This window comes from Colius striatus, chromosome 25 (assembly GCF_028858725.1).
Source record: "Colius striatus isolate bColStr4 chromosome 25, bColStr4.1.hap1, whole genome shotgun sequence".
Lineage (NCBI taxonomy): Eukaryota > Metazoa > Chordata > Aves > Coliiformes > Coliidae > Colius > Colius striatus.
The window spans coordinates 3,938,538-3,961,248 of NC_084783.1; the positions used below are offsets into that span (position 1 = coordinate 3,938,538).

Consider the following 22,711-nt stretch of genomic DNA (forward strand, 5'->3'; position numbering starts at 1 on the left):
AGTACTGGAGAGCAGCTGGCACATGGAGAAAGCCCAAAACCCAAGGGTGGGAGTCACAGGTAATAAGTTAATCTGTACAGATGTGTTAGGTGGAGGAGGGGATGGCAGAGAGCGCTGTGGCAGCGCAGGGCTGTCCCCACGGGGCGCCGGGGGATGATGAACCACATGCTGGTGCAAACCAAACCACGAACAACACACGGAGTCAAGTGATGGAGAAGGGCAGGAGATGGGGGGATGGGGAGATGGGGGATGGGGAGATGGGAGATGGGGAGACAAGATGGGGAGATGGGAGATGGAGAGATGAGATGGGGGGATGGGGAGATGGGGGATGGGGAGATGGGAGATGGGGAGACAAGATGGGGAGATGGGAGATGGAGAGATGAGATGGGGAGATGGGGGGATGGGGGATGGGAAGATGGGAGATGAGGAGATGGGAGGATGAGATGGGGACATGGGAGGATGAGATGGGGACATGGGAGGATGGGGGGATGGGGAGATAAGGAGATAGGGGGGTGAGGAGATGGGGAGATGCCTCGGCTCACACCAAACCTGGCTGCGGGAGCAGAGACCTGCAGAGAGGCTGAGGGACAGGACCCCTCTATGCCGAGGGGCTGTGCTGGGAAAAGCCAAGGGGGTCCCTGATTAGCCAGGAGATCCCAGGGCTGTCCCTCCACTTCCAGGGCACTACTGTGAGCCCGGAGGCTCGTGGCCATTAGGTCCTGCCATCAGCCACAGCCCCGCAGGCTGAGCTGCTCCCAGCATCGGGCAGCGATGCTGAGCCCAGGACCAGGCGTCCTGGCAGCTCCCACCTCCTGCCCGAGCTCAGACACAAGCCAGGGGCACCAGGCAGGGAATCGCTGCCTCATCCCCTGCTTGGTCCCACCAGCGACCCATCGGCATCGGGGCCAGCCACCCCCAAAGCATCACGGAGCAGGGAGGGGAAGGAGCCACCCCAGGGCCCCTCCAGAGCTCCGGGAAGGGGCTGGCTGGGTCCCTGCGTGGGCACAGGGACATGCGCTGCTCTCTCCGGCTGCCAACGCCAAATCCATTCGCCACGTTCCGGCTCCCCGAGGCAATCGGCTCCGGCCGGCGGAAGGGAGAGTTCCCAGGGCCGGGGCCGGCGCCTTGGAGGCTCAGCCCAAGGTGGGAGGCCAGGGATGTGCCGAGCCAAAGCCCAGAACTCTGCAGACACTCTCCATCCCCCACCACAGCCGGCTCCCTCCTGCCCAGCGCTGGAGCCGTGCCCGGAGGGCTGCGGGGCCCCGGGGGCTCCGGTCGGGAGGAGACAGACCACCCCGCCATGGGGACGGGCTCCCCCCGGCCTCCTCGCTCTGGCAGCTCCTCTCTTGGCTCTTGAGCACTGGAGACCAGGATCCCAGCAAACAGCTCATCAATGGAGGAGGCAAAGCCACTGCCCAGCTCCCGGAGCCTCCTCCACAGCGACTGAGAGCAGATTGTACCCTCGGTGTCCCCTGTGCCAGAGCCAGAGGTGTCCCTTCAGGAGCCGAGGCCACGGGGCAGCCGCAGGGGACGGGGGATGATGCCATGTGGATGGTGACAGGGAGGTGATGGGAAGCAGTGGGAATGCTACAGGATGGTCTTGTCCAGGTCGACTTTGAGGGGCAGCGGCCCCGCGTCGTCCCCGCTGTGTGTGGGGCACAGGGTGACGGCGATGACGGGTGGCAGGGGGAAGGTGCCGGGGCTGTCCAGGTCCTCCAGGAACTCCTTGTCCCCGTTGATGCTCAGAGGCTGGAAGAGAAGGGGGTGGTGCAGCCCTGGAGCAGGGGACAGGACTCCCTTGTCCCCAGGTCGTGAACACCACGGGGCTGGCTGGGGATGTACAGCACAGTGTCGGACGTGCCAGCGAGCCCAGCACAGTGCCCAGGGAGCACCAACACTCAGCCCCACAAAGCTCAGCCAGAGCTGAAGGGGAGACTGAGGGTGTCAGGGATCACCCACAGGACTCTCCCTGGGCTGCACTGAGCATTGCTCACCCCATACCTGGGTCTTGACGTGCTGCTCAGGAGCAGTCACCAAACTGGCACAGCTCAGCCACAGCATCACCATGATGGAGAGGAAGAGGCAGGCGGCCAGGATCCAGCGAGGAAGGCCCGAGCGCCTGCAACACCCCACCACCCCCCACCAAGAAAGGGGACAAGTTTATGGCAGGGCACAGGGTGGGAATTGGGGAGAGGGGAGCATCTGCTCTGGCGTGGCCAGCAGGTCCAGGCTCCCCCGTGTCCCCGTGCAGCCCCACTGCACCTACTTGGACATGCAGCCCAGGAAGTCGTGCTCCGGCTGCGGCGGGTCTGGGTGCTGCGCTTTGGCTTTGGCCCGTGGCTCCTTCCCTGGGGGCTTCTCCCCCTTCACCCAGGGGCCTGGAGGGACAGAGGCAATGTTGAGATTGGGCATGGTTGACCCATCCCCTTGCCAGCACATGACGTGGTGCAGGGGTGCTGGGCAGTCCCCTGTCCCCCAGGGACCCTCTGTCTGCTGTGGGGGGTGCAGAGGAACCCGAGTGGAGCATCTCCCTTGTGATGAAAGGCTGAGGGAGCTGGGGCTCTGCAGCTTGGAGAAGAGACTGAGGGGTGACCTCACTGATGGTTACAAATGCATCAAGGGTGGGTGTGAGGAGGCTGGAGCCAGGCTGTGCTCAGGGATGGCCAATGACAGGACAAGGGGCAATGGGCACAAGCTGGAACAGAAGAGGTTCCAAAGAAACACAAGGACAAACTTGTTCCCTGTTGAGGTGAGGGAGCACTGGCAGGGGCTGCCCAGATGGGCTGTGGAGGCTCCTTCTCTGGGGACATTGAAATCCACCTGGATGAGCTCCTGTGTGCCCTGCTCTAGGTGCTGCTGCTCTGGCAGGGGGGCTGCACTGGATGAGCTTCCCAGGTCCCTTCCAGCCCTTGTGATCCTGTGGTTCTGAGTCCACTCCCCCCGCTGTGTGGGTGAGGGGTGTGGGAAGCAAATCAGACCCCGGAGAGGGTAATTTGTCTGGCTCTGGAGAAACCAGATGAGAGCCAGGAGGGCTCAGAGGCTTCTGCCACCTCCCTCCAACAGCAGCCCAGCCCCCCCTCACACCTGTGTGGGGCAGGGGGATGCGGGGGCTGGACCCTGGTCCTGGCCGCACCGGCTGCGTCTCTGGCACCTCGGGGACTGGAAACTCCATCTCGGGCTGGGACTGGCAGGTCAGCAGGGAAAGAGAGATAAAATGGTCAACAAAGGGTCCCCCCTCTCAGCATCTGTCAGAGAGGGGATGTGTGACAACCTCACCTGAAACACCACGACTTTGCCATCATCTGCCTGCAGGTAGAAGGTCCAGGTGGAGGAGATGAAGCTCTGGGCAGAGCTGACGATGTCGTTGCAGAAGGTGGAGACCAAGTCAAACACGGAGAAGGATGGCACCTTCAGCTCCAGGCTCTGCAAAGGAGCAGTGAGATCACATCACCACCATCCCCTCATCACCCACCCCAGACAACATCCCACTCCAAGCACACAGCTGGCTTGAGCTCAGGGGGCTCTGGTTTGGAGCTCAGCCTGTTTCTCCCAGGGACAGGGATGTGCAGGACCCTGGGAGGACCACTGAGCAGGGCAGGAAGGGTGCTGTGGTCCCCAGGGCCATCACCCAGCCTCAGGGCCATCACTCAGCCCTGTGCTCACACCAGCTCTTTAAACAATAGGAGCTGAGAGGCCGAGATGCCGAGGGCGTTCCTCTCCTGGCAGCCTCCCCGTGCCCTGGATTCTTGGCCGTCGCGGCAGTTTGTTATTTTTAAAGCATCCCTGCTGGAATCCGCTTGGCTGCTCCCTGCCACTGGCTTCCAACATTTTCCGACAGCCCCTTGCACGGTCAAACCAGCAAACAGGAAATAAATAGGTCAGATTCTGTATCTAATTATTATGCTAAATCTGCTTTGCCTGCTCGTCTGGGAACCCGAAGGAAAGAAACCGCTTCGGGCAGCTGAAGGGGGTGACGGCCCCCCCTGTCAGCTGGGCACCCCCCATGCTCAGCCCTGACCCTGCAGAGGGGCTGGGAAATGGGATCAGACGCTGGGAAGGTCTTAAAAAAGGGCTGCAAAGTGTTTTTTCCGAGGAGCTGCAGCTTTCTACAGCACAGATTCATCTTTGTCCGCACGCAGGCAAAGCCAAAAGCCTCCACCCTGGGCCAAAATCTCATTTAATTAATTGGGCAAAAGCTGAGGTAAATGTGGGGGGAGAAAGCGTTGCTCACTGCTGGGAGCTGCAGCAGTCACTGGTCAGCACCTCTCACCCCAGCAGCTCAGTAACTGCCTGGCCTGACCCCATTCATCTGCTTTTTGTGCTCTGGACGAGGCAATGCAATGGGCTGGTCCCTCCCCAGCACAGCCAGAGCAGAGGCACGTGTGAGAGGGGACATGACAGCACATCTCAGTGTGCCCAGGGAGGGTCCTGGGCAGGGGAGAGTGGGCAGTGAGCTCAGCAGGGTCTCCATTGCATTGGCATTGCCTGCTCTGCCCAGCAGCAGGACAAACCTTGGCCCCTGCCATGCCCAGGGTGATGGAGATGTCCCATGACCCCACACCGAGGGTCAGGCAAGGGTTGAGGTGGCCAGGGAAGCCACCCCAAGGGCAGCCCCAGGCCTCCAGGCTCCCCCCACCTCTCCAGCCCCTCACCTTCTCCTTCCTGCTCTCCACCTCGGGCAGCTGCTTGCGGCACCCTGTCACGCAGCCAAACTGCTCCTCTGCGTTGCTGTAGGCTTCGGCACACGCTGTGAGGCAGGAGGGGGGTCAGGGTTAGGGGGTGCTCGGTCCCTTTGATGAGCCCTGCACCCCCAGGACCACCCTACTCCTCTTGATTTACACCACTGGGTGTAAATGCACACCCGGCTTGGTTTGCAGCAGGGCCTGGATGTGGCCCTGGGGCACAGCATGGGGCTGAGCAGAGACAGGATGCTCGGGAGGGTGGAAGGTGCCACAGCAGCGCCAGCAGGACACAGAGGACCCTCCTGGGATGGTGTTTGGGGGTGCAGGGGCCACTCAGCCACCAGCTCCTCACCTGCTTCACACTCGGCTCTGGTTGTGTTCAGCTCAGCACTCGCATCCACGAAGTGACAGATGGAGAACAGCCGGCAGCCCCGGTAACAGGCGTTGAGAACAGCATCCTGCAGCGAGGAGGAGGAGGACAGCGTGGAGCTGGCACCAAGCTCAGCCCAGTGGCTGTGCCGGACCCCCCCGCGGCCCCCCTGCACCCAGCTGGGCTGGGGGCACACCAGGCACAGCCCCACAACCAGGGCTGGCCCCCCAACCCCAGGGTTTGCCACCAGTGGTGGGGGTTGCACGTGGCCATCGAGGACGTGCCGGGTCCCCCCCAGGCTGTCGGGGCACCTGGCAGCAGCCAGGCCATGGCGTGGGCTGGCAGGAGGTGGGGGCTGCACTGGAGGGGGGGTGCACGGGGGGTGCATGCACTGGGGGGCTGGGAACACACTGTGGGGGATGCACAGGGGGGCGCTGAGCCTACATGGGGGGCACTGAGCCTACATGGGGGGCACTGAGCCTACATGGGGGTCACCACTCGCATCTGCCCGCGCAGGCTCGGGGCAGCGGGTGCCCGGCGGTGGGGATCCGGCTGGGTGCTGGCAGGGAGGCAGCTCCAGCCCAGATGGGAAAACAACCCCATCCCCACCCCTGGCAGCGAGGCCACGCAGCTCCTGCCAAGGCAACGGCCTACAAATGGCCCTGGCACCGCGGCGGCTCGGGGACGGTGCCGGCTGCCATCGCGTGGCCCCTGGCACGGCTCAGCCACGGCAGCTCCCACCAGGGGCTCCTCCTGATGCTCCGGGTCCAGCACCAACAGCTCCAGCTCAGTCCTGCTGCCACGGCTCGGTGCTGGCCCAGCCACTGCCACGGTGCCACCCGCTCACCCGGCTGTGCTCAGCCCCCCTGTGCCACGCTGCCGGGGGTGGCTCTGCCACGCTGGGTGCCAGGGGGCAGAGGGCTGCTGGGAGGCTGCAGGGTGCTGCCTCACCACTGGCATCCCCAGCCTGGGGCAGCTGCCACCACCAAGGGCACCCCGAACGTGGCGTTGGGTGAGACCCACAGGACACCCCACACTGGGGCAGGTGCTGTCGGCAGGGGCACCCCATTTGCTGCTGGTGCCCCCAGCAATTGTCCCTCTGGGGGTGCTGGTGTGGGCTTTGTGGTGTGGATGCCCGTGCAAGGTGGGTTGGTGCCCACACTGCTGCCGGTGCCTCCAGTATCCCCACAGCTCCCAGTACCCCCACTGCTCCCAGTATCCCCACAGCTCCCAGTACCCCCACTGCTCCCAGTGCTCACGCTGTTCCCAGTACCCCCACTGCTCCCAGTGCCCCTGGTCTCTCCGATACCCCCCACACAACTGATGCTCCACATGCCCCCAGTACCTCCTATGCCCCCGATGGCCCTGGTACCCCTGATGCCCCCAGTACCCCTGATGCCCCCGATGCCCCTGATGCCCCCAGTACCCCGATGCCCCCGATGGCCCTGGTACCCCTGATGTCCCCAGTACCCCTGATGGCCCTGATACCCCTGATGCCCCCAGTACCCCGATGCCCCCGATGTCCCCAGTACCCCCGATGGCCCTGGTACCCCTGATGCCCCCAGTACCCCTGATGCCCCCGATGCCCCCGATGCTTCTGGTACTCCCAATGCCCCCGATGCCCGCGGTACCCCGATGCTCCCGGTACCCCCGATGCCGCCGGTACCCCTAATGCTCCCAGTACCCCCGGTACCCCCTGTACCCCCGATTCCCGGCCGGACTCACGGCGGCGACTCTGCGCGTCAGGCTGCGGCCGCACTGCCCGCGGCACCCGGCGGTGTCTCCCAGCTGGGGCGAGAAGGGGTCGGTGGCGGCGGTAGCGGTGGCGACCAGGGCCAGGCCGAGGGCGAGCAGGGCCCGGGGACGACGGGCTGCCATGGCGGGCGCGGGGCGCGGAGCCGAGCGCACCCACCGCCGCCGCCGCCGCCGCCGGCCCCGCCGTGACGCGCCGTGCGCCGGGCGGGGGGAGCCGGGGGCGGGGGGAGCCGCCGCAGACTGCCGCAGCTCCGCCGGCACCGGCAGCACCCCCGGCAGCGGCAGCGCGGAGCGGGGATGCTCGGGGGGGAGAGGGAGCGGGGAATCGTGCGGGTGCACCGGCAGCGGGGGATGCACCGGCAGCGGGGGGTGCTCAGGCATCGGGGGGTGCTGAGGCATCGGGGGGTGCTGAGGCATCGGGGGGTGCAGGGGTTCCCCGAGACGCAGGAGGATGAGGGCCAGAGGATGCAGGGGATGCTCAAGCACCGGGGATGCAGGGGTGTCCCGGGATGCAGGAGGAAATGGGGGTGCACGGGCACCGGGGGTGCTCAGGCACTGGGGGATGCAAGGGGACCAGGGGTTGCAAGGGGACCGGGGGATTTGCAGGCATCAAATAGGCACAGCAGGACAGGGGAGTGTAGAGGGATGAGTGGAGCCCCACTGATACCAGCAGCACAGACGGACTGGTGAGGCCATGGAGGCTGGAGGGGGGTCACACTGGCACTGGTGGCACACAGAAATGAGGCATAGAGGGACAGGGCTGCCCTGGCACTGTGTGCACAGCAGCACTGAAGCCTCGCTGCCCCAGGGACCATCGCCCCAGGAGGGGACAAGCCCTTGTCCCCAGACAGCGTTCAACACAGACATGTCACCCTCCATGGCGCTCAGAGGCTCCTCGAGTTGCCTTCCTGCATCCCACCCGTGCCCCAGCTCCCCAGGGTCCCTCCCCAGCCAGGCCACTGGGCTCCCCCTGACACCCCAGATTTACAGTTTTGATTTCCAAGGGTTTAGAAGACAAAAAAAGGTGCTGCCTTGGCCCCATGTGCTGCCCCTCACTGCCCTGCCCTGCCTGTCAGCCTTATTTATGGCAGCACCCCAAAGCAGGCTGGGGAGGGGAGGCCAAGGAGGAGGAGGAGGAGGAGGAGGAGGAGAAGGGCCAGGGTCTTTGCTAACCTCCAGCCCTAATGGGGAACACATGGCAGGACCCCAGCACAGGGAAATGGGGAGTCTCCCAGTCCCAACCCAGGGCTGAGGGGTGCTTCACACCCTGGGCTATGGGGAGAGAGATGGGGGTGGCCAGATCCCCCCAGGGACGGCCAGGGCAGCGCAGCCCCGTGCCCCCCCGGGCGCAGGAGTGGGGCCTCTCCTGGCCCTGCTGTGCTCCGCCAGCTTATTCATCTTTTTAATCAAACCAGGGCCGGGAGAAAATGCGCTCCGTCCGGGCTGGCGGGGCTGCCAGGTCGGCTGCGCTCCCCCTTCCCCCTCCTGGAGCCTGGCCAGCCCCTCGGCCTCGTGTCCAGCACCGGTGACTAATGGCCAAGTAAATGGGGCAGATTGGGGGCTGTCACCGTAAATCATGGCGCCGCGCCGCAGGTGAGCTTTCTGTCGGCTGTGAGGGACAGAGCCAGAGCCCCAAACCCCAGAGGGACTGAAACCCTGGGGACTGAGAGCTGGGAGCAGCTGGAGTGTGGGGCTGTGAGCTGTGGGCTCAGGGGCTGTGGGCACCTGCAGCACCTGCCCGCGCCGCGCCTGGCACCGGCCCCTGCTCCATCCACTCCCCTCTCAGAGAAAAAGTCTTTCCCAGGCAATGATATTCGAGTTGGCAAATATTTACTGCCCTCCCTCCTCTTCCCATCCCTCTCCAGAAACACTCGATGCCTTTTGCATTTATCACTACTGACCTACATTTCTTTCCCTGGAGCCTTTGGTGGAGCCTCAGGCTCCTCGCGTGCTGCTCGGGGTGTCCCCACGCTCCCCCTAAGGCCAGGGGACACATCCCCCCTATGTCCCAACCTCACAAAACCTTCCTCTTGCTCAGGCACTCGACATCAACCACATTCTTTTTTTCACCCCTCTCCTGAGAGCAGCAAACTCCGTCACGGGACTCGTTGTGCTTCCCAAAGCAAACAGAGGCGGGAAGGTGCGGCCACCCCGCTGCGAGGATGCTCTTGAGCAAAGGGGTTATGCGGGGGGGGGGGTGGGGGGTGGCAGGGAAGGGGTTAAGCAGGTTATAAATTACCCATGGATGTGGAAATGTGACTGAGAGGAATATAAAGAAAACTCTGACTGCTGGATTCTTTGCATTTCTAGCCTCTTTATTTTTCCCCCAGGTCACTTTAAAAGGATGCAGGCAGTCAGAGGCAGCTCCGCTGAGCCTCTCCTCCCGCTTTTTCTGGGGGGTTTGGGGGTTTTTTTGTTGTTTGTTTTTTACACCCTGGCCCTTGAGCCAGATGCTGTCTCTGTCCAAGGACTTTATGGAGCGAGCTCTGGCTGGGAAATCAAGTAATTAGATTAATTCAGGGTAGAAGTGCTGGGCCTGGCTGTGGTGACACATGATGGAGAGCTGGCAGCGAGGCGATGGCTGATGGGAAGCTGGACCGAGGACGCTCAGCCCGGGTTTGGGGACGTCCCCAGGGCCACCCCAGGGTCCTGGGTCTGTCTGAGGGGGTGTTGCATCCTGCCTGGGCAGAGCAGGGGGCTCATGGCTCTGTGTTTGGGAGCTGGGCCCCACGGGCAGATCCTGCAGTGCACCAGGGCACAGGGGCCCTGGGAACAGAGCCACGCCGGGGGGGGGCAGCCGGACCACGCCAGCCCCTGGGGACAACCACACTGACGCCAACAGCCCAGCCTGGGGGTCAGGGGGTGCTGCCGGGCTGGATCCTGCCTCCCAGAGCCCAGCCAGTGCTGCCAGCACCGAGGCTCGTGGGCAGGAGGGAGCAGCCTGTAAAGGTCACGGTCAAAGGGCAGCGCTGACCACATCTGCCTGCTGACCGAGGCTGACTCAGGCAGCGCCACAGCAGCTCTGTCATTGCCGGCAGCTCCCCGGGCCCCCCTCAGCACTGCCCGGGGGCTGCAGGGCTGCCTCTGCCCCCCATCCTGTCCCTGTCCCACAGCAGCAGCTCTGGGTGCTGCTGTGCATCGGGGAGGGCAGATGTCCCCCAGCCACCTGAAGTGACCCCCCGGGCACATCCCAGGGGACACCAGCGGGGACCAACGCTCCCCTCTCCTTCCCTGACCCCCCTCAGTGCACCTTCCGAGGACGCCTTTGCTGGAACCAGCCACGCCAGCAGCAGGATGGCTGTCACCTCCCCTCCTGCCAGGATCACCCCATCCCAAAACAGCCACCTGAAACCCGCCTTTGTTACGGTGGGAGCCGGGGGCCGGCGTGGGAAGCGCTGTGGGCAGTGCAGGTGGGCAGCCGGGGCAGCCGCTGGGCATGATGCCGGCTGCAGGGGGGTGATTTCTCCTTCCCCCAGCCCTCGGCGCCCGCTGCTGCCTCCCATCCCCGCTGGCTCCCGGGGCGGGGGGAAGGGGGCTGCGGGCGGTGGGTCGGGATCGCGGGCGGGCGCCGGTCCCCGGGGCAGCCGTGATTCACTCGGCCAGACCGCGGCTGCCGGGGCTGAAGTTTCTCAGGCTGGGTGGCTCCCGGAGCCTGACATTTTTGGGAAATTTCAACAAAAACAGTTCAGAAGCTTCCAAAAAAACAGGACGATGGGAAAAGGCATTGTTTGCTCTCACTTCTGCTCTCTCTTGTGTTGTTTCCTAACCCGTGTGCTCCCTTCAGCCGGTGCCCAAAAAACACCTCGGAGCCCCACAACAGCTCCCAGGCACTGTCACCCCCTGTGTCCCCACATAGCCATGGGGCTCAGTCCCCCACGCACACACTGGTCCTGTGAGGAAGGGCCTGACTCATGGTGTCACCCCGGGCCACCCAGGTGTCCTCTGCCACCCCCAGTTCTCTCTCCTCACACTCCCTCCCCTGCAGGGACTGATGTCCCTGCCCTGGCAGCTGAGGATGTAGGGTGCAGAGCTGAGATGTAGGGTGCAGAGCTGAGACAGGGAGCAAAGGAGTGAAGGAAACCACTGGACGATGTCCCCATGGGCTGGAACTGACCCCTCAACACTGAGCCCAAAGAGTCACCCACAAACCTTGGCCAGGGCAGCAGTTCCACAGGGCTCCCAGACACATCCCAGCTCCAGGGTCAGGACCACTGTGTCCCTCCATATCCCCTTTTGCTGGGGACAGAACACAACCCAGATCCTCCCCAGGCATGTCCCAAGAGCACCCCACTGCACCCCATCCCACAGCACAAGGCTCAGCAGGAACTGAAGGACACACAGCTGGGGACAGCTTGGGGACAGTGGCATTGCCACAACCAGGACCTGCTGTCCCGGGGCTCTGCCACCTGCATTAGGGCTCTGCAAAGCACTCGGTGCCACCGAGTCCCACGGGGTGCTGGGGGGAGGCAGCAGGACGGGGGGGGCGATGCTTGGCTTTGCTGGTGACACAAGCAGACACAGCACCGGCACCGGGCAGCCCAGGAGCCGCGGGGACGGGCACAGCCCCAGCCCGGGGGGGGCTCGAGGCCACTTGGGGCATTTTTCCCACCTTTGTTTTCTTTTTTAGGAAATGGGAGACGATGGGTTCGATGGAAAACGTCGGGATTCGGGGGCAGTTTTCCCGTTTTCACCCCCCTCAAAAGCAACAACAGGATTTTGGTTTCCTAAAGACACGTAGGATGGGGGGAATCCCGACTGGGGGGGGCGGCCTGGCCTCCCGTGTGGCCCCGGGGGCACGGGAGGGTCCGTGGAGGCCGCGGATGAGTCACGCGTGGAGAGGCGGCCCCGCGGCGGCTCTTACTCCCCTACCCGGGGCTCGGGGGGAGCGGGACGGCGGCCCCGGGCCGGGGGTGCAGCATCCCGGGCATCACCGGGCGGTGCCGGGCGGGCACCGGGGGGCGGGAGCGGCAGCGGAGCGGGGCCCCGGGGCCGGTGCCTTTCTGCCCCCCCGGGGGCGGGCCCGGGCCGGGCGGGGCGGGGCCAGGGCGGCATTTAGGGCTTTGGTAACCGGGGGTTTGCTCAGACTTGCTCGGGACTTCCCCGGACGTGCCGGTGCGCTCCGCCGCCCCGGGCACCGACGGGCACCGGAGCCGGCCATGCCGCCGCTGCCGCTGCTCTCCCCGTTGCTCCTGCTCTGCCTCCCCCTCCTCCGTGCCGACCCGCTCGCCTGTGAGTACCGGGACCCCCGGGCGGCTCCCGCAAGGTGGGCGCGGGGGGCGAGGCTGGGGGTCCCGTCGAGGCGGGCGTTGCTGGAGCCCCTCACCCCCATCCCCTCGGGGTTCCCCCGTTCGTTGCGGGCCGGGGGGACCGCGCCGTGTCGGACGGGTGCGTGCGTATCCCCCACCGGGATGCGGAGCGGCCCCGGGAGCGATGAGGCATCGTCGGGCGCACCTCGGGGCTGCGCGTCAGTGGGTAGCGGGTCCCCCACCTTCTCTCTGTGGAGGGCTGCTAGGACCCCCCTATCTCCCCCTGGCAGGCAGCTGGGACCCTCGGGCCCCCAGCCAGCCAGGACCCCCCTCCCGCCCCCTTCTCCCCGCAGAGAACAATAGAACCATTTTTGTTCCCCCCATCCCTGAGAGCAGCAGGGATCCCCCCATCCTCCCGAGAGCAGCGAGTGCCCCCTCTCCCTGTGGAGAAGAAACACTCCCCTCCCCGAAATGGGTCGGTCTCCCCTTGTGTCCACCCCCCAGCGCCGTCCAGACCCCCCCCCCCCCTCCCGGAGAACAATGAGGCTCCATTCCCCACCCAGGACAATGGAAACCCCCGTCCTCCGTCCGGAGAACAATAGCGAACCCCTTCCTCATGCGACCCCCTCCCCCCTCCGGGAGTGATGACCCCCCTTTTCCCCCCCCCTGAGCCTCTGAGACCCTCTTCCTCCTGTTGAGAAGAACGGAGACCCCCCCCCCCAAGAGAGCCGTGGCCCCCGCTGTCCCAAAGAACAATGAATCCCCTTTTCCCCACCCAGAACAATAGGGAGCTCCCTCCCCCGCAGAGAACAATGAACCCCCCCCCCAAAAAAGCTCCCTGGGGGGGTCCACAGTGATGCCCATTTGGGGGTCCCACCCAGCGGTGGCAGGTCCAGGAGGTGTCACCTGTGGGCAGCCTCAGCCCCGCGGGGATCGGGGTCCCCCCTCGCCATGGGAGGCGTGGGGAGGGGGGGCACAGGAGGGCTCCCCACTCCCCGCAGAGCCCTAACTCCAAACTGGGCTCTGTCCCCCCGGCACCGTCGCCTCGTTGCTTCCCGCCGGTCCCGAGGCAGGAGCCCGTTCCCCGCCGCGGGAAGTTTGGCTTCCTCCTATGATGGGAATTTCTCAAGGCGATGGATGTTCGCTCCGACGCGCGAACGGGTCCCGCCGAGGAAAAGCCACCGCTCGGCGGCTCCCGGCGATGCCGCGGGGCCCCCCGGGGCTCCCACCCCCCGGCCCACCCGTCCCCATACGGGCAGCCCTCCCAGAGCAATAATGAGGGCAGGAATTGCAGAAGCAGAGGAGGGGAGGGGGGAGGGAAATGCTCCAAAAATCCCTTTAGGAGCCATTAACAAGAGCCTGTGCAGCACGGCGGGCTCGGGGCGGAGCGGTGCCCACCGCGGGGGCCAGAGGAGTTAATCCCTCGAGCCAGACCCCACTGGGCTCGGCCCCGCACCTTTCGGCTCCCCGCGGTGGAGGAGATGCCCGTTGTCGGTTTCACTCCCCCCTCCGGGAACACCGTTTTCCTCGCACCGTTGGGGTCCGGCGCAGCCCCACGGCCCCTCGACGTGCGGCGCTGGGGAATGGTGAAGCCAAATCTCCTTTTAGAGAGCGAATGTTTCCCCTCGGTTCAGCTCGGTCGCGCTGGCTGGAATGCCTGGGCTTTTTATAATCCCTCCTCACGCTGAGGGATGGGCACAAGAAATGCCCGTTGGAGACAAGAAAGGGGAAAAAAAACCAGGGGCAAGGAGGGCTAAAGCATTTTCTGGTGCAAACCTCAGCTCTTGAGCTTTACAAGAGCTCGAAAATATGGACCCTTTCCTTTCCCAATCTATTTTTCTTGCAGAATTCAGAGTTGCCCAGATTCCCCTTTGTTCTTCAGGGCAATCCTTTACATTTTTCTTTAACCTCCCGCTCATCTTAATAAATCTATTTTAACTGTGATCTCCAACACTTATCAGAGGGGTTTTTTTTCCCCTCCTTCCTTTTCTTTCCCAGTCTCTTAAAACTCTAATATAAAAATAAAATGAAACCCTGCCCTTCGGAAGAAAAAGCATCAACGTTCCTGACACCTTGGCAATGTGGTTTTACTTTATAGCATTACTTAGCACCTGATCAGCATTTTTTTTTGGTAATAGGAAAGCCATAAAAGCCCTGAGCAGGTATTTTCGTTGCGACTTGCACATTCCACAGGCTGCCTCCGTCTCTCCCCGGCCCTTTCCTCCTCCGAACTGAGAACTTCACACTTTTCCCTTTTAAAACACATGTTCGGCGTTGGGTCTGCAGAGAGAGAGGGGGGGGTGTGTGTAAGGGGGAAATGGCAAGGGAAAAGAGAGGGGAAAACAAGAGATTAATGTAGAAAATTGGCGCTTGCAGAGGTTCTGGTTCAGAGGAGGGGGAAAAAAATGACAGGGAAGAAAAAAACACCCAAAAAATCTCCAATTGGCCCCTCCAGAGGGTCCCGCTCGGAGGACGGGAAACGGCCGTTTTACAGCGCTCCGGAGTGTTTCTGGTGCTGTTTAGAGTGAGGTTTAGGAGAATTAAGGCCCAAGCACTGGGGCTGTTATCGGTGGAGCTGGAGCAGCCCCAGCTCAGCCCGTGCAGCGGGTGCTGTGTGGGCTCCTGGGCAGAGCTGGGGGCTGCTCCTTTTTGGGAGGCCTCAGTGGTGGATGGGGTGAGCAGGGGGCTGAAACCAACCAACCCTCAGCCTCCTCTCCCCCGGGAAGGGTTTGTTTGGGAGCCGGGGGGGTGGATCGGTGCCATCACCCCCATCTGCTCCGGGTGCCCCCGGGGCATCCCACACCGTGTCCCGGATGCTTTTACACCCACCGCAACGGGATCCCCGGGGAGCCGGGCAGCGCAGCTCATTAAGGCATCTCCAGGGTAACGAGGCTTTCGGAGCGTTAATTGCACCGTGCTGAAAGGCGATAGGGGCCGGGGAGGTCAGAGGGGAGAAGAGGTCGTGGCACTTTCTGGGAGGTAATTTGGGCTATTATCCCGGCGCGTGCGGATGGAGCCGATAAGGCTGACGGACACGGAAAAGTACGGAGCGGGCTCGGGGGAGCCTTTGGAGCCTCGTGGCAGAAAGAACGCGATGTGCAGGGGGTTTCCATCACGGGGAGGGGGAGTACGTGGTGTGGCTGATCCTCAGCGGCGGGTGGGGGTCGGTGCTGAGGCCCGGGGTGGCCCCTCGGGGTGTCCCGGCGCGGGAGTGCTGGGTGGGGGGCTGGGTGGGCAGCGCTGGGGGGCTGCTGGCTGGCGTCCTTGGGAAAGGGGGAAGCAAAAACAACCCCAGAAACTTTCCTGAGTGGCTTTCGGAATCATTTCTGTCACGAAGAACTCACAAAGACACAACCCAACCCCCACCCAGCGCTGGGACCCCCCCAGCGTGGCTGAGCCCCCCCCATGTGCTGCAAAGCTCCCCAAAGGCCGGGGGCACTTCCTACCCTGAATCACCCCCCACACACACACCGAGGAGCCCCCGGGCTCACGGGGAGCGTGTGGCCGAGCCTGGAGCCTGCTCCTGCCTCTTGCACCCGAGGAGGGTGAGAGCTGCTGCAAGGAGCTCTGCTGTGCTAATGTGCTAAAACTGTATTGGGGTGGAGATAAAACAGAGCGAAAATACATTAAAATAGAGAGAAAATGCACATAACTATAAAAACTCATTTAAATGTATTGAAAATAGATATGACCACATTTAAATCCATGTAAAATCCCTACAACATGCACTTAGATGTATGTTAAAAGATGTAAAATACATTCAAATAGATTAAAAATAGGTACAAAGTACACTTAAACCTATGTTGAAAGATGTAACATACATTTGAGCAGGTAAATATAGACACAAAATACCTTTGAACAGATAAAACCAGACCCAAAATATGTTTAAATAGATAAAATATAGATACAGAACACACTGGAATGATAAAATGAGATACAAAATACATTTGAACAGATAAAATATAGATACAGAATACATTTGAATGATAAAGTTAGACACAAAATGCATTTGAATAGATTAAAATAGGTACAAAATACATTTAAATAGATAAAATATAGATACAACATACATTTTAGTAGATAAAAATGACACAAAATACATTTAAATAGATAAAAATAGACACAAAATACATTTAAGCAGATAAAAATAGATACAAAAGACAACTAAGTAGATAAAAATGGGTACAAAATACATTTAAATAGAGAAAAATAGACACAAAATACATTTAAGCAGATAAAAATAGATACAAAAGACATCTAAGTAGATAAAAATAGGTACAAAATACATTTAAATAGATAAAAATAGATACAAAAGACATCTAAGTAGATAAAAATGGGTACAAAATACATTTAAATAGAGAAAAATAGACACAAAAGACATTTAAATAGAGAAAAAGATACAAACCACATCTGAACAGATAAAATATAGACACAAAATTCGTTTAGGTAAAACCAGACACATTTAAACAGATAAAAGGGATGAAAAATACATTTAAATAGACATGAAAAAACTACAACAACAGGTAGAGATGTAATCACTGTCCTTTGCCCCCCTCCCTCTGTGTGTCTGTGCAGACCCCGCAGTGATCTCCCCCCAGGACCCCACGCTGCTGATCGGCTCCTCGCTGGTCGCCACGTGCACGGTCAGCCCGGACTTTCACCTGAAAGCCGAGGATCTGTACTGGACGCTGAACGGGCGGCGCTTGCCCGCCGCCTCCTACGCTGCCCTCGGCCCCACCACGCTCAGCGTGGCCCTCGCCCGCCTCAACGGCTCCAAGCAGCAGTCGGGGGACAACCTGGTGTGTCACAGCAGAGACGGTGGCATCTTGGCCGGCTCCTGCCTTTACGTTGGACGTAGGTCGGCGGCGCCGGCGCGGGGGCACGTGCCGGGTTGGATCCTCCCTGGCCCGGCTGTTTCACTGGGGAGAGCCACGGCTCTGAGGATTTGGGGATCCCCCCTCACCCCTCACCCTGGTTCTTGCCAAAACACGCCCTGGCCTTGCCGTGGGGTTTGTGTCCCGTGGCCCGACCCACGGCCACAGCCTGTGGCTCATGGGAGCAGGCAGCACAAAGGCTGTTTTGGCAGCCCCTCGGTGAAGCTGCACTTGTCCGAATCAATAATCGTAAGATTTTTATCGCGGGCTATTTTAAGGACGATGCCACGTCCCAGGAATACAGAGACTTCACTGGGAACACAGCTCGGGTTTGGGGCTTTTTTGGGTTGTTGTTGCTGAAAGAAAACATCTCTGGAGCCAGGGACAGGCAGGGGCCGGGGACAGGAGCTCAGAGCTCTGCAGCAAACACATTCACAGCCGTGGGGCTGAAATCTGGGGACCACGGTGGTGTCACCCACCGGGGCCACCAGCTGCATTTTGCCACTGCACCGTTTCACCCCTCTCCACCTCTTGTATTTCTTTTTCCCCCCCTGCCAGTACCCCCAGAAAAACCCGTCAACATCACCTGCTGGTCCAAAAACATGAAAGACCTCACCTGCAAGTGGGCGCCGGGGACAGAGGGGGAGACTTTCCTGCACACCAACTACACCCTCAAGTACAAGCTCAGGTGAGCACAGCCTTCATGTCTGGCATTACCAGAAATGCCATCGTGGGGTCTGACAGCTGTGAGGGTCCAGGAGCCTCCTGGCTGCCCCTTTGGGGATGGTGCTCGCTGTGATGAGTTTCCACAGGTCTCAGCCACCGAGAGCACTGAGGCAGCTGTTCCCTGTGAGTGCTGGGGAGGAGGAGGGTGAGAAGTGACCATGGGGCTGGTAGAGCCCAACATGTGGCCAGTGCCACACTGGTGGTGCTGAGCAGCAGCACAGTCGCTGCCTGGAGTGGCTGTTCTGTCCGGGGATGGGTGAGCAGCCCTGGCTCAACCGCGGCAGCCGGCGGTACCGGGACTGGCACTCAGCACCTGCCTGCAGGTGGTACGGGCGTGACAACACGTGCCAGGAGTACCACACGGCCGGGCCCTACTCCTGCCACATCCCCAAGGACCTGGCCCTCTTCACGCCCTACGAGATCTGGGTGGAGGCTTCCAACCGGCTCGGGGTGGCCGTCTCCGACGTCGTCATGTTGGACATCCTGGACGTGGGTGAGCGGCGGCACCGCCACGCCGGTGACCTCACACAGGGGGCTGGCGGCGGCTCCACACGGTGGGATGTTGGAGGTGGGGGGGTGCAGCAGGAAATGGGTGATATGTCAGCAGAATTGCTCCTAATCCAGTTAGGCTGTTTTACCCTTTAACCCCGGCGGTGCCGCCACCCCCTGCCCTGTCCCCGCAGTCACCACCGACCCGCCGTCGGACGTACACGTCAGCCGGGTGGGTGACCTGGAGGATCAGCTCAGCGTGCGCTGGAGCTCGCCCCCAGCCCTCAAGGATTTCCTCTTCCAAGCCAAGTACCAGATCCAGTACCGGGTGGAGGACAGCTCGGAGTGGAAGGTGGGTCGGCAGCGCCCGTTGGGACAGCGCGGGATGCCCGACCGCGCCGGCGCTGCCATCTCCTCCCTCCCCAGGTGGTGGACGATGTGGGCAACCAGACCTCGTGCCGCCTGGCCGGCCTCCGCCCCGGCACCGTCTACTTCGTCCAGGTGCGCTGTAACCCCTTCGGCATCTACGGCTCCAAGAAAGGCGGCATCTGGAGCGACTGGAGCAACCCCACGGCCGCCTCCACCCCGCGCAGCGGTGAGCACCGGCGCGGGGCAGGCGGGGAGGGACCCCGCGGCGCTCCGCTCCCCGTCCCCGGCGCACACAGGACGTGCAGGGGGGGCCCTTCCCCGCTCTGTGCCCGGCACCTGGATTTCTTGCAAAGGAGCCAATTTGGAGCTCGGCTTTCCCAGCAGGAAGCCAAAAACACCGCTCGTTTTCCTCTCACTGTTCTTTACGGCGCGGTGGCAATTGTGGGGGGGGGTCGAGCCACGTCCCCCCGTGCGGGCGCTGACCCTCCCCTCGGCCCCGCAGAGCGAGCGGCGGGGGGCTGCGACCCCAAAGGGGGGGAGCAGAACACGACGCTGCGGCGGGAGCTGAAGCAGTTCTTCGGGTGGGTGAAGAAACACGCCTACGGCTGCTCCAACCTCGGCATCAAGCTGTACGACCAGTGGCGCGTGTGGCTGCAGAAATCGCACAAAACACGCAACCAGGTAGGTAAGGAGCCTTTCGCACTTCTTCTCCCCGGCCGGGTGGGGATGGGGGAAGGCTGTGGGGTGACCCCGGGGTAGGGGGGTGACGCTGGCCCCGGGCCATGCGGCGCTCTGCTCCTCTCCGCAGGTTCTTCCCGGCGATAAGTTGTAGCCCCCGGGGGCCCAAGCGCCGGCAGGATGACGCGGGGCGCCCGGCGCCCACCCCGGACCCCCCGCCCCGGCCCCGCCGAGGGGGAGCAGGAAGGCGACCGGGGCGACGCACGGCCCCGCAGCCCCAGGGCACGGGATGGGGTGAGGAGGGGGGCGCGGGCCGGGCCAGCACCGGGAGACCGCGGCCCCCCACCACACCGCTCACACCCCCGGGCGCTGTGGGGACCTCTCGGCCTCGCCGGGCCGGGGGGGTGTGCGGAGGCTTCGCTCCTTAACGGCCCAGCGGAGCAGCCTCGGGGACGAGCTGGGCAGCGGGAGGGGGTCCCAGGTGTCCCCCACCCTCAGTGCAGCCCCCAGGAAGCAATTTCGGCTGTTCTCTCCCCCGGGACCCACGTGCGAGCGCATGGGGGGGGGTCTGTCCCCGGGGAACCACGCGGGCTGGTTTGAGGCTGCTGGGGTTTGCCCAGTGCCTGCTCCAATTTTGATTCAAACCAGCCTTATTTTGGTTCCATTTCAGTCAATTAGGAACAGATTTAAGCTTAATGCCAATAAACCTCTGAAAGCCCAGCGGGGTCTGTGTCAGTGGAGCGGCAGCAATGCGGGGCCAGGGGTGTAGCCAACGGGGACCCACATCCCTCATCCCCGAGCCACAGTGGAGGGGGTGGCACTGGCAGGGGAGCAAGAGCCCTGTACACCACAGCCCTCAGCCCAGCTCTATGAAGATAGGTTTATTGTGGGGTGATCGTAGAAAGGGCACTTGTGGGGCACCAGAGCCGGCCTGGGGCTGAGGCCATGGCTGATCTCGAGCAGGGGTTGTGGGGAAGCTGCTGCAAAGGCAATGCCCCTGCCAGGGGGGCTCACAGCAAGGCAGCCCCTCAGCAGTTGGAGTTTTCCATGGGCAAAGCCCCAGCACGACCAGCAGAGCCAGGGAGAGGAACTAGCACCACACCAGACCCCTCTACTGAGGGATGCTCAGGATATAGGGGACCCCTCAGCTCCCCAAGAGGGGTTCTTCACCCTCCCAGCCTGTGCTCAAGAAAAAAGGTGGCTGGGAAGATGCCCACCTTGCTGGAGCAGCATGGGGGGCTGCGCCAGGAGCGGGTGGGGGCCAGGGGGCCCCTGTTCCACGGGCCGGCCCCTCCAGCCGTTCCCACGGGGACACCCATCACTCAACTTCTTCCGAATCGTACTTGAGGTCCTGGAGAATTTCGCTGATTGCCTCAATGGTTTTAATTAGCCTACGAGAGCGGATGGAAACTATAAATAAAGCCCATATGGAGCGTATTATCTGGGCCGCTTCGCCTTCCCCGCGCTGTTTATGAAACACTCAGCCCGGGGAGGCCGAGGGGACCGCGGCCGCGCGGCATCGCCAAACCCTCCCCGGCGCTGCTGCAGCCCAAAGCGCTTTTGAAGGCACCATCTGGGCCCCCCCTGGGCTGGAGGGAGGGGAAAAGGGCTCTTAGCCCGAGATGAGGGGAGGGGAGCTGCCATCCCGAATCGGGGGGTGGGAGGAGACGGCAGTGGGGCCACCACCTACTTGTGCTTGAGCTCCCGCACCTCCTGCTGATGGGCGTCCACGTCGGGCTGGTCCTGAGCCTGCTGCCGGGCCAGCTGGAGCTGTGCTGTCTGCAGGGGGGGACACAGCGGGCGCTGGGACCCCCGTCCCTAAAAGAAAAGCAGCCCCAGCCCTGCCCTGGGCAGCAGCGGGACCCTCGGCCCCAGCCTGGCACTCACCAGCTGCAGCTTCTCCTGCTCCCGCTCCTGGAGGCGCGCGAGGTGCTGGGCCAGGTCGGGGCGGGCGAGCTCGTGGCGCAGGCGCCCGGCGATGTGCAGCACCTCCCGGGACATGCTGCTGAAGGCCACGGTGATCTCGTGCACCAGCTGCCGGTAACGCGGGAAGTCGTAGTGGGGGGCACTGCTCAGGTAGGCGCGGTGGCCCCTGCACACGGCGGCGAGGGACAAGCCACTGTCACCGCATCTCAGGGACAACAACCCGCCCTCCCCTCCCCGGGCAGAGTCCCCTTTGCCACCCCACCGCAGGCAGCACCAGGAGGATTTTCCCACCCAGACTCTGCAGCTCCCTGTCCCCATCACCTTCAGCCCTCGCACAGCACGGGCTCAGCAGCTGCTTTCTCGTGAGTGATTAGGGTTGTTTTCCTCCCTTTCCACCCTCCAGCCCGCATCCCGGGAAGTCCACCATCCTCCGTCGGATGTGTGAATAGGATTCAGGTGTCCAGGGCGGGGATCCCCTGCCAGCTGCAGCTCGTCAGCACCCCGCGGCCGCTGCGCCGCCCCGCCAGCCTCTTCCCACCAGGACGCAATTAAGTGGGGATGGGGAGGATGCGGTTCCTCGCGGGGGAGCCCGGGAGGTGCCGCCCCTGTCTGCACCGCGGCGCGCCCCGTCCCCAGCGGTGCCGGTACTCACTCCTCCAAGAGCCGGTAGGCCTCGGCCCGCTCGCCCTGCAGCTCCCGCAGCCGCCGCAGCAGCGCCTGCACGGCCTCCCCCGTCTGCCCGAGAGAGGGAAGGGGGCAGCGGCGTGGGATGCCGGAGCCGGTGCCCGCTGCCGTGCACCGCGGCTCAGCTCCCGCCGAGGGGCTGCGGGCATCGCCCGAGGGTCTCACCCCCGTGCAACGGCCTCGAGCACGTGCCCCCCTCGCTCCCGGTGCCGGTTCTCAGGGAAGCTGGGCTGAGCCAAACACTGGCACCGCCTCCCTCACCCCCCCCCCGCTGCCCTCGCCCCGGGACCCCCCAGTGCAGACAGGCCCCGGGACTCACCCCCACGGCCACGCGTGCACGAACCGCGGGACACCCCCCACATCCTCATGCCCGCGCACCGTCACACCCCCACGGGTTCGCGCACGAACCGCACCATCCCCGGGACGCCCCGTCCCCCCAACCGGCCTGTGCTCCCGTCCCGCCACCCCCCGGCCCCGCACCGCACTGGCCCGCCTCCGGGACCTCCCCCCACGGCCCTGCGAATCCCTGCCCACGCGTGAGCGAAGCGGCCCCAGCTCCGAGCCCTTCCCGCCGCCCCGGTGCCGCTCACCACAGCCCGCAGCCGCTCACCATGGCCTGGAGCAGCTCACCACGGCCCGCAGCCGCTCACCATGGCCTGGAGCAGCTCACCACGGCCCGGAGCCGCTCACCATGGGCTGGAGCCGCTCACCATGGGCTGGAGCAGCTCACCACGGCCCGCAGCCGGATGCGGTCCCGGCGCGGCGGCGCTCGGAGGCGGAGCGCGGCGGCGCGCGGCTCGAGCGCCCCCTGCAGGCCCCGGGCGGCACCTTCGCCGCCGCCGCCCCCTTCCCCTGTTCCCCCCCCTCCGCTCCCCCTTCTCCCATTCCCCCCCTCCCCTCCCCTGGTCGCAC

At 63.3% G+C, this 22,711-nt stretch overlaps 3 protein-coding genes across 6 annotated transcripts; 1 reads left to right on the forward strand and 2 right to left on the reverse strand.

Moving 5' to 3' along the window:
* On the reverse strand, positions 1-6,971 carry TMEM59L (transmembrane protein 59 like). Its single transcript, XM_062015015.1, has 8 exons — positions 6,778-6,971; positions 5,035-5,140; positions 4,653-4,747; positions 3,277-3,423; positions 3,085-3,184; positions 2,267-2,378; positions 2,002-2,119; positions 1-1,749 (listed from the first exon to the last, which is right to left on the reverse strand). The coding sequence occupies exons 1-8, from the start codon at positions 6,928-6,930 to the stop codon at positions 1,588-1,590; spliced, it is 993 nt and encodes a 330-aa protein (XP_061870999.1). The 5' UTR covers positions 6,931-6,971; the 3' UTR covers positions 1-1,587.
* Positions 6,972-11,903: 4,932 nt separating this feature from the next.
* On the forward strand, positions 11,904-19,902 carry CRLF1 (cytokine receptor like factor 1). 3 transcript variants are annotated; one of them, XM_062014989.1, is made up of 8 exons: positions 11,904-12,036; positions 16,629-16,907; positions 17,486-17,615; positions 17,977-18,146; positions 18,337-18,494; positions 18,569-18,737; positions 19,014-19,203; positions 19,320-19,902. In XM_062014989.1, exons 1-8 carry the CDS (start codon positions 11,964-11,966, stop codon positions 19,615-19,617), a joined length of 1,467 nt encoding a protein of 488 aa, XP_061870973.1. In that variant the 5' UTR covers positions 11,904-11,963; the 3' UTR covers positions 19,618-19,902. The 3 variants fall into 3 exon arrangements, with proteins under 3 accessions (XP_061870973.1, XP_061870972.1, XP_061870971.1); XM_062014988.1 differs by having other exon boundaries at positions 19,014-19,196; XM_062014987.1 differs by having other exon boundaries at positions 19,014-19,192.
* Positions 18,935-22,558, reverse strand: REX1BD (required for excision 1-B domain containing). Of its 2 annotated transcripts, XR_009820412.1 has the most exons (6): positions 22,410-22,558; positions 21,768-21,850; positions 21,077-21,281; positions 20,880-20,968; positions 20,407-20,580; positions 18,935-19,162 (listed from the first exon to the last, which is right to left on the reverse strand). XR_009820412.1 is itself a non-coding variant. In XM_062014990.1 (5 exons), exons 1-5 carry the CDS (start codon positions 22,410-22,412, stop codon positions 20,508-20,510), a joined length of 453 nt encoding a protein of 150 aa, XP_061870974.1. In that variant the 5' UTR covers positions 22,413-22,558; the 3' UTR covers positions 20,056-20,507. The 2 variants fall into 2 exon arrangements, 1 of the variants encoding a protein (XP_061870974.1); XM_062014990.1 differs by lacking the exon at positions 18,935-19,162 and having other exon boundaries at positions 20,056-20,580.
* Between the last annotated feature and the right edge of the window lie 153 nt (positions 22,559-22,711).